Source organism: Gymnoscopelus braueri (assembly GCF_963280865.1).
Source record: "Gymnoscopelus braueri genome assembly, chromosome: 10".
In the NCBI taxonomy this organism is placed as follows: Eukaryota; Metazoa; Chordata; class Actinopteri; order Myctophiformes; family Myctophidae; genus Gymnoscopelus; species Gymnoscopelus braueri.
The window spans coordinates 24,375,530-24,385,315 of NC_137611.1; the positions used below are offsets into that span (position 1 = coordinate 24,375,530).

The window sequence follows — 9,786 nt, forward strand, 5'->3', positions numbered from 1 at the left end:
TAAACAGTTTGGTAACACGTAGGCCTACTACTGCACTGGACTAAACGTGAATAAAAGCCGACTATGGTGAAACAGAAGCAGGTGACAAACACCCAAAGAACAGGCTGTCTATGCTTCAATCCTGAACTGAACCCCCTCTTCTGACAAATGCAATATATATATTTTTACAGTGGTGTATTTAAGTATACATTTACTCAAGTACTGTACTAAAATACTTTTTTTTAAAGGTATTTTTTACTCTGCTGGAGTATTTCCAAGTAGGCTTTACTTCTACTCCACTACATCTCAGAGGCAAGTATTGTATATTTACTCCACTCCAATTATTTGAAAACTTTAGTTACTAGTTACTTTGTAGATTTTGATTATTATTACAAAACATACCCTCTTCAGCTATATACATTTTATTGTTTATTGTTTTATTGTACTTTAAGTACACTTTGATACCAATACTTTTGTACTTTTACTCAAGTAAATTTTTAATTCCAGACTTTTACTTGTAACAGCTAGAGTATTTCTACATGGCAGTATTAATACTTTTACTTAAGTAAAACATTTGAGTACTTTTCCACCACTGACTAAGCACATGTGCTCAAGGGCCAATCGAAGTGAACGTGAATAAAACCCGTCTTTGGTGAAACAGAAGCAGGTGAGAATACAAACACCCAAATAACATGCTGTCTATGCATCAATCCTGAACTGAACACCCTCTTCTGAAAAAATGCAATATTATATATATTTTCTGGCATGAAATGGGTTAATCCCAGCTAGATCAATCAACACGTTCTTTCAACAGCCTGGAGAATGGCATTGAGGTCTCTACTCTTTTCCCACCCACTTGTTTTCTTCACAATCAGGGAAATGTCCAAAGAAATGTACCTGGAGATGGAATTAAATCATAGATCGAGGAATGGGGAGTATAGGCTACAACGATTGATGGAACTGCCATGTATACAACTATGCTGGACTAGAGTGCTGTTGGGAAACAAGTTGGCCACTTTTTTGAACAATTTCACAACAGTTACGCCTATTCTAATTCTAATGTCTTTAAAACAGCAATGGTATAAAATTCACTTGTATCACCAAGAACAATTTATTTGAAAGATTTAAATAAAATATTTTTTATGCCATCTCAGAAATGAAACAACCAACAAACAAACAAGAAGGAAAACAAATACAATACCCAAACATTATAGGAAAACAATGTTATAATAAACATGATATTTCATAAGAAATAAATAAATCCAGAAAAATGACAGGCCCTATTTTTGATGAAGCAAGTTGTGGAAATAAAATAAAAACAAGTCTACGCCAGTTTGATAATGTAACTCATCATCATCATCATCATCAGACCTTCAAATAGCCACTACAGAAAGCATTATGGATCCACTGAGCCGCCTCTCACTCACACCCCTGCTGGAGCACTGGGAGAATTACACAGCATGATGGGTCTTCAATGGACAGTCTATAAAAAGGTGGAAACCCATGATACTTTGGACCCGACCCTCCATAACCTCCTGTTTACTATGATGAATATCATTTAGCCTGCTCTGATGTGAACGTTGACTAACCTAAATTAAAACACTTTCGTTTTGTTTTTTTTGTTCACTGGGTGAGTTCTGTTATCACTTTTATATCAGTGTCTTGCCAATGAAACCTTAATGGAGTATATTTATGTCTTTCAGTTCCCTTTTTTTGTTTTAGTTTTCAGTTTACAATTATGTGCAAAACGATGGGGACGTTATCCATATATTTCTTGATTTTTAACTTGTTTTCATCTCAATATCGTATTAAAAAATCAATTAGCCAAAGTAACAACCCTTACTTGACTTCATTGATTTCATTTTAATTTGCCTGTATGCTCAATTGTAGCAATACAATATTTCAATCCAAGTTTTTTTTTACATTGTGAGATGTCTGTAGTTTACAGTATCAAGTGTCAGTTGCATTCAGCAGTTATCTGTTCTAATAACATGGTCAGTCGGCCTGTGCATTCTGGGTGTCCTTTGTTCAAATAGTTCTACTAGCCTGTATCTGTCTGTTTTGCATGTAAAATGTCTTTAGCTCATTGCAGCTACTTTGAAACATCAGTCTACCATCGCTTTGAGAATAGTACCTTAACGTTAGCCAACAACCGACAATATGTTTTAATATCAAAATTATATCTGAAAAGATTATCTGGAAATTTCAGTAAATAATTCAACAAAAATTAAAATGGCAATAAGATGCCATTGTCATATTACCCTGTTTAAACCATACTAGTTTTCAGTCAGATACAGTAAGAGCTTTCAGTGGCAAAATGTGCAGATAAAAAAAAAACTATGCTACTAACAACAACTCAACAAGACAAAAATGAGAATAGAAGACATCAGAAATGTTATTTTTAAATTCTACTCTATATTTATCTCTTTATTAACAATCATAGCCATATTTTTAACAATGGAAGATTTATAAATACTTTCTTTTGATTCTTGAAAGTTGTCTTGGTAGTTGTAGCTTGATTCCAGTTGCAGAAAGAAAGAACAAAATAAAATAAAGAAGAATATAAATGTCCTTTGAGGATAGTGCTTCATCAAGCACTGGTATCCAATCAGCTTCTTCTTCAGAGGGAATCCATAACATTATGCACAAGATGGCGGTCATTTAAGAACCAAGGTTTGATTCTGCACCATGGACTGTAGAAATAAAAGAGTGCAGGACAGGTCCAGAGAGTATCCACGTCACGTCACGACAGGCCACAGGGAACATAATCTGGCCTCGTCCCAAGGGTTTCCCATGGCTTTACGCTGTTAAATTCCCCAACGCCATACTGGTAACCAACCCCAAATATTCCACACGTGTTTCAAGCTTCAATGGCAGTGAAGGTCGTCTCACCCTTCATCTTCTTTGTCCAACTCTCCGTGTGAAGGCGGAAGCAGTCCTCACCCGAGGCCACCAAATACTTCCACACGGCTTGACATCCAGAGAGAGAGAGAGAGAGAGAGAGAGACAGAGGACCTGGATGGGCGTCATCATCACCCAGATGTGGATGCCTCATGCCAGGCCCATGGTGCACCAGGGTTCACCCCTCACTGAGGAAGCTACATCTGATGCCTGGGAAAGAGCCACACTGCTGTAGATAGAGTCCTGGCCGGGGTACTTCACTGTTGAGCTGGAGCCTGTTCCCTCCCCTGAGCTCGACAACACAGAAGAATTGACCTGCAAATTACAATTACACATTGTTAATTATAATATTGAAAAATATTACACTGTACAATCCTCAGTGTTCATTTAACTCTGTCTGTGAGCTTACAAATATATACCAAAGGGTACCCATAAGGGTCCTATACTGAAGATTTTATCATGAACAAGAAGAAGACATAGTGGAAGAATATTTATCTTGTATGATTATATAATAACCATAATACACAGCTTGTAACAATGACGGTCACAGCAAAAAAAGTTTTAGTTTAACTCTGAGAATGTAAAAATAGACCAATTACTGAGGATTTTGTTGTGTAATAATGAGTTGGGGTGGGGATGAGTTATTACTGTCTCACGGTCAGTGGAATATGAGTAATATTTTTTAGAATGATACTATACTTAGATCTATTACTGACCACCGTGAACTTTATGCACATGCTTAGAACACAATGACATCAGATACATCTCCCATAACGTCATCACATTTAGTGCATGATTGAATCAAAACATCTACCTTCACACTCTCACACACACACACACACACACACACACACACACACACACACACACACACACACACACACACACACACACACACACACACACACACACACACACACACACACACACACACACACACACACACACACACACACACTTTCTTTCACATCTTTGCCTTGAGCAACAAAGTTCAGGAAAAAATAATAATCTAAAATAATATAATTTGCCAGATGTATTTATTATTTTATTTTGCCAGTGGTGTTAATTAACTCTAAACATTTTATTGACTAAAGGAATGTTCTAATTATGTTTTCTGCTACAATTTTTTTAAAAGCCTGTTTTTACATCTTTGCTGAAAATTACAAAATTTCAAGAATGTGTTTTTCACAGTCATTCAAAAATATTTCCGCTTTTCCCCAAAATGGTAAAATAGTAGACCTAAAAGCTTGCAAGCTTGTGAAATTCGCAAATGTCATGCAACATATGACATATGCAATAGGGCTTGTTAAGAAACCAATGACTTACTACAGACACCTGAGTGGATGGAGAGCTGTTTTTGGAACAATCTTCAGAATTGGATGAAGATGTAGAAGTAGGAGTCATGGGGACAGTGTTGCTATTTCCTATGAAATTACAAGATAAAAAAACAAAATCGTTGAGAGTCATATCAAAGGAAGTGTTTGCAACAGTTATTCTACTTCATTGTTGCGTTTTAATTATGTTAATTGTGTTGTAATACGTACCAGAGGATCCCTTTGGTTTATTCGGTGTTTTTGGCTTTCTTTTTCTGGTCTGGATTCCTTCTTTTTTCATCGCCAGCGGCCTAGGTACCTGGCGATTTGACACATATATTTTTATTAATTTATTTCAAAAACAAACATGACTTTTTTTTAACTCAATTCATTTTTACGAGGGAACTGTTTTGACTTACCCCGTGTAATTTAGTGTAGAGTCCGCAAGCATTGCATACTGGTTCTCCCTCCGCGTTTCTGCGCCACAAAGTCGTCGTGCTCGTTTGACAGTTAGCGCAGGACAGGCCGATTCTTCTGGATGACGACTGGTGAGGGAAAGACTGATTTAAAAAAAGCAATGAAATAATGGCAAAGGAAAATCATGATAAAACATTTCAGAGAAAACAATTGGTATTCCGAGATGCATCAGGCCTACGTGACTAATGGCATCTTTGGCAGTTACCCAAGAGCTTCATAAATCGTTTAAGACGAGGGCCACGATTCCGCTCATTTAATAATAATTATGTTATCTACACCCCAAGTTTCCTAACAATAATATTGGTCATATCATGTCGCCTATTTAATGTTTATTTTCGGTGGGGTTAATTGTCAGTGAGTTGATACACATGGCACCAGTGAGCCTATCAAAGACGGTGCGTAATGCCGTGCGTAATGGCGCCAGGAAAAGTTGAGTCCTGGAAGATGTCCTTCTCTGTCGCCTGTCAGTTATGGCCCCATATTCCTAGAGGCCTTCTGAATAGGAAGGCCATGATTTTAAAATGTATGCCGGCGTGCGGAAATTGTGTATAAACACACGGTCATTTACTGAGTGTAGTCCACTGTTTCCCAAACAGTGGGTCGGGACCCATATGTGGGTCGCGGACCAATTTTTATGGGTCACGGGTAAATACCCCTTTATTTTTTGTTTAATATATTTTGTTTTAATTATTATTGTTTTTTAAATATTAGAAATTCACCCAAAAAATCACAATCTTTCATAAGTTTTTAATTTACACGTTTTTCAAAAGAAGTCCATACATATTTTTTTTTTAATCCATTAACTATAGGGACATTTTATTTTAAGAAGTAGTGAAAGTGAGCTTGTAGATCTGCTATTTTCACTATAATTTGGGTCCTCATGGGGCAAACATCTAATTTCACTTTTGGGTCTTGAGCTAAAAAGTTTGGGAACCAACTGGTGTAGCCTGGTCTATGAATATCTTCAGCGATAACCGCAAGACATTGTTGTGAAATTATAGGCAGGAAATTGAGTGGTTAAGTGGTCTGGTCTAGCTTACCATGCGCTTCTGTGGTTTAATTAATGGCCGGCTGAGGCCATTCATTTTGCTGTAAAGTCCACAGGCGTTGCAGAGAAAGTGACCGGTGCCGTCGCGCCTCCATAGCGGCGTGGAGATGGAGCCACAATTGACACACTCTCTGCTCTCCCCCATGTCGTCAAGAATATCTGGAATAGAAAGAGCAAAGATTTGAGTTAAAAAATGTTCCCTATAAAATAATACATATTCAAAGAGTTGCACACATTTTCAAGATTTTTCAAAAATAACAGATCTACAAGCTCATAGAGGGCGGCTGGTGAGCTTGTATATCTGCTGTTTTTGAATAGCCAAAGTATAAAATCATGCTTTTTAGCTCAGATCTGAAATGGAAAGAGCAGACCAACTTAGTGACATTTGTTGGCAATACCTGCAGGCTTCATTGTGATATTAATTTATTTAAAGGGCGCTGATGTGGACTTAGATAAGCTATTAAACCCATTTGACAAGTGTTGCTACTGGGCACTGAGTAAAAAAAAAAAGAAAACAAATATCATACAATGCTTATAGGCTACATGCCTTTGTTCGCAAACATTAATTACACATTAGTATCCTAGCTATACAGGCCTTATCGGGCATAGGCTTGCGGGCTGCGTCAGCTTAATTAAAGGGGGAAACAAACTTTGAAATAGATAGTCAATTGTAGGTAGGCCTACTGCAGAAATTACTAATTGTATGAGCATCTACTGGAGAAATTATCAATTGTATGAGCATCTCTCCACAGTTTTTCTTACCTCCATTCGGTGCTCGGATCAAGGGCGCACCCCTGCTTTGCAGGGTGTGCAGCATCGTGTTATCGAAACCCGTCCAGGGCGAGGGCAGCTGGGACAGCTGCGGCGGGACGTATGGAGAGTACGGACTCGGGTAGGATCCACTCAGTTGCCGAGAGAGGCCGTACTGGTCCCTGCTGGACACGTTCAGCGTGTTCCCGTAGCCGGTGTCCCTGGGGGTCCCATTGTTCATCGGCGGACTCGGGGGATAGTGGAAACGGTTGGCGGCGTGCGGGCTCCCGGTGTTGTACGAGGGGCTCTCCGGAGCGGACTGCGACCAGACCGAGTGGCTGGTGACATGGCCGGACTGCGAGCCGCTGGCCTGCAGGTACGAGAGGCTGGGTATCATGGGACCCACCCGAGAGCTGGGCACATACACCGGGGAGTTGGGGTTGGAGTGCATATAGCCGCCGGAGGGGGAATCATATCCAGTCTGGCTCTGGGCGGCCGCGATGGCCAGTGTCTGATACATGTCGGTGGGGTCGACGAGCAAGCTCGTCTTGTGCGCTCCGCTGGAGAGGACGAGCTTGTTGCCCTGGTCTAGATCCGTGAACAGCGGGATGTCCTCCGGGGTGGGCAGGGTGTTGTTATGGTGTCCGAAGTGAACGTAGGAGTGTAGAGATCTGCCCTCGTAGCGTCGGTGTCCCAACGCGTCAAGCTCGCTCGGCGGCGCCGGTGACCTCAGCTCGTCCGAGGCGTGACCGTCCCTCCTGTCACCGTGTAAGTAGCTCTGTTCAGCAGGTGACCCTGGGCTGCTGGACACTTCTCGCTTGACCATGGACCAGCCGTTTTCGCCCAGGTCCATCCAGGAGCACTTTCCATACACAGTAGGATTAAAAATGGTGAGGGTGTAGTCTACCCTGTAGGAAAAAGGAATGGAGACATCCAGCTCAGATTTAGCTGTACATATATAAACACATGTATAGCGGTCAATGCTATTTATCTGTCCCAGCAGAATAATAACCACATCTGTTCTCTGATATTAGAGAACAGATGTGGTTACATTAAAAAACGCCTCTGAAAACTTCGCCTTGAATAATATCCTACTTTTGATCATCTCTCGGGCTTGGTTTCGTTTTGAAGTGGCAGTGCATTCATCATTCATTTAATATGACAAAAGAAATGTAATACTAAACGAAAACAAAGGAACTAATTCACGGCCACGGACGTTGTTACACCCCTGGCTAAATAAATCCATGTTGAATGCGGTCTAATCGTCAGGCGCTCTTAAGAGGCACTGGATCCATCCGTGTCAAATCCCTGTCCTCCCTCTTGCGATAGCCTCATCATAATTACAAAAAACACACACACCGTTACAGATAGGAAACAAAACGCAATATGTCTTCGCAGCAAAGAGATAACCGCTTGATAAGACTCATAACAGATAAGGCCAAGAGGCAGGCAAGGGTGATAAAACAATACCCCAAATGATTTAGGTACTGCGCAGCTGGCACTCGGACCACTGGAAACAGATGTTCTAAACCAGCTGTTTTAGCACTGCGAGCGACAAGAAAAGAGAGCAGGAAAACGAAGAGAGGAATTAGTTTCACCACATACCTGTTAGCTCTGTGCCATAGGTCGAGCGCAAAGTTTGCAATAGTGTTCCGTTGCTGCGCTTGAAGATAATGAAAACGTTGCTGGGCTCTGACGAGGTTTTTGAGAGGAGGCGCTTCTCGTGGGTGAAGTTGCAGAGCGCTGTCTGGACCAATCATGTGGACGTGTTCTCCACCGGAGACACGATGGGGGTGCTAGCCATGCCTCGGCTCTGACAATCAATCAGACACAGACAGAGACTTGATCACATCTAAAATCACAATAATGTAATCAGGGCTCCTTTTGATTTCGAAAGCGATTTGGCAAAAAATAATGTTTTAAATATTTTGTTGTTGATGACAGTTTCTCTTTAAAAGCAGTTGTTTAATTAATTTACCCAGTGATATTGTTAGTTGAAACCGCTTTTAAGTAGGCTACATTCTATGTAAATGTATTTCCAATGTTAAAATTGTTATAGAATTGTTATAATTCACTAAATGACTGGACTAAAGTTTAGTTGGGTCTAGCATAGCCCACTTAAATAAAAATAAAGGCCAGATTGTAGATTGAAATACTCTCATTTAAACCATAGGGGCATATTGAAGATTGTCCTTTAGTATTCAATAAATAACCGTTGGAGTATGGACTACTGTAGCAAATATTTGCCAACGTGGAGTCTGAACTAATAAAATGTATTTAAAAAAACAACAACATGGGTTTAAACAGGCATATATTATCCTTTAGGAAAAATACTCTAACACTAACTAAATACTCCCCACAACGAATGTAGACATATAATGGAATAAATGAGTGAAGTAAAGCATTTACATATTATTATTCGGTTTGTTTATTCTCCATTTATGCCAAACCAGCGCGTCCCTAATTAGTTTATTTAAGTCAGACGCCTTCGTGTGGGATCAAATGTTTTAGTAGTACAAATTCTCAGCATGCCCTAACTGTCCTGGAGGGATTCCGCTTTGAACAACGACGCTTCATTGAGGTGGAATATACATTGGTGAGTGAAGTCATCAAAAGTGAAGAGGTGTCAATTGAATCATTCATTTACTGCAAGGGTCTTCAAAGTTTTTCAGGCCAAGGACCCCCTATACTGTGAGAGAGAGAGAAATGAAGCAGGGACCCCCTCTATATTGTATCAAATTGTGTTAGATTAAACTTCTTATTTTTTAGCTTGGTCTACTCTTTTCTCCCCTCTCCACCTATACCTCTTTGCCAAAAATAGCCGATTTACAAGCTCACAAAGCCTGGCAGTGCAAGGCCTTGTGAGCTTGTAGATCTGCTATTTCTCCTGCAGAATAGCGATGCTAGGGTTCAAGTGGTTAATGTAAAAAATAAAATCATATCACACAAAGATTTGACGGCCCCCCTGTAGTAACTCTGAGGACCCCCTAGGGGTCCCGGACCCCTGTTGAAGACCCCTGATTATTACAAGTCTTCTGTCGTGTTTCCCGGGGGTTAACAAATAGTCCCTCGTTCATCACCCGCGTGAGAACAATTCAGCAGGTATTTCTGTCTATTTACATTTTGTCTGGATAACAACACTGGCAAGAGATAGTGCGCACGGCAGGGTAAATTGTAGGTCACATTTTGCTACACAAAAACAGAGGTGCAGGCATTTGTGAGAACTGTTTAAAATTTGTTTTATGTTTGAACAGACGGAGAGAGGACAGTTTGCTGCTATGTGGTTTTAATAGGACTGCTTTGAATAGCAGGGAGACT

At 40.2% G+C, this 9,786-nt stretch overlaps 1 protein-coding gene across 2 annotated transcripts; it reads right to left on the minus strand.

Annotated features, from left to right (window-relative positions):
* Window positions 1-1,196: 1,196 nt before the first annotated feature.
* On the minus strand, window positions 1,197-8,169 carry gata6 (GATA binding protein 6). Of its 2 annotated transcripts, none has more exons than XM_080439385.1 (7): window positions 8,074-8,169; window positions 6,481-7,376; window positions 5,711-5,877; window positions 4,613-4,738; window positions 4,425-4,512; window positions 4,207-4,304; window positions 1,197-3,195 (listed from the first exon to the last, which is right to left on the minus strand). In XM_080439385.1, exons 2-7 carry the CDS (start codon window positions 7,319-7,321, stop codon window positions 3,031-3,033), a joined length of 1,485 nt encoding a protein of 494 aa, XP_080295511.1. In that variant the 5' UTR covers window positions 7,322-7,376; window positions 8,074-8,169; the 3' UTR covers window positions 1,197-3,030. The 2 variants fall into 2 exon arrangements, with proteins under 2 accessions (XP_080295511.1, XP_080295510.1); XM_080439384.1 differs by lacking the exon at window positions 8,074-8,169 and adding an exon at window positions 7,564-7,661.
* Window positions 8,170-9,786: the final 1,617 nt, after the last annotated feature.

Bases quoted from the DNA above. Each gene is read 5' to 3' on its own strand.
- gata6 (XM_080439384.1), bottom strand. From the start codon at position 7,610: ATGCACTGCCACTTCAAAACGAAACCAAGCCCGAGAGATGATCAAAA. The intron at 4,513-4,612 runs GTAAGTCAAAAC...TCAAATCGCCAG, and splicing joins TCTACACTAAATTACACGGG to GTACCTAGGCCGCTGGCGAT. The intron at 3,196-4,206 runs GTAAGTCATTGG...TGTAATTTGCAG, and splicing joins CATCCACTCAGGTGTCTGTA to GTCAATTCTTCTGTGTTGTC.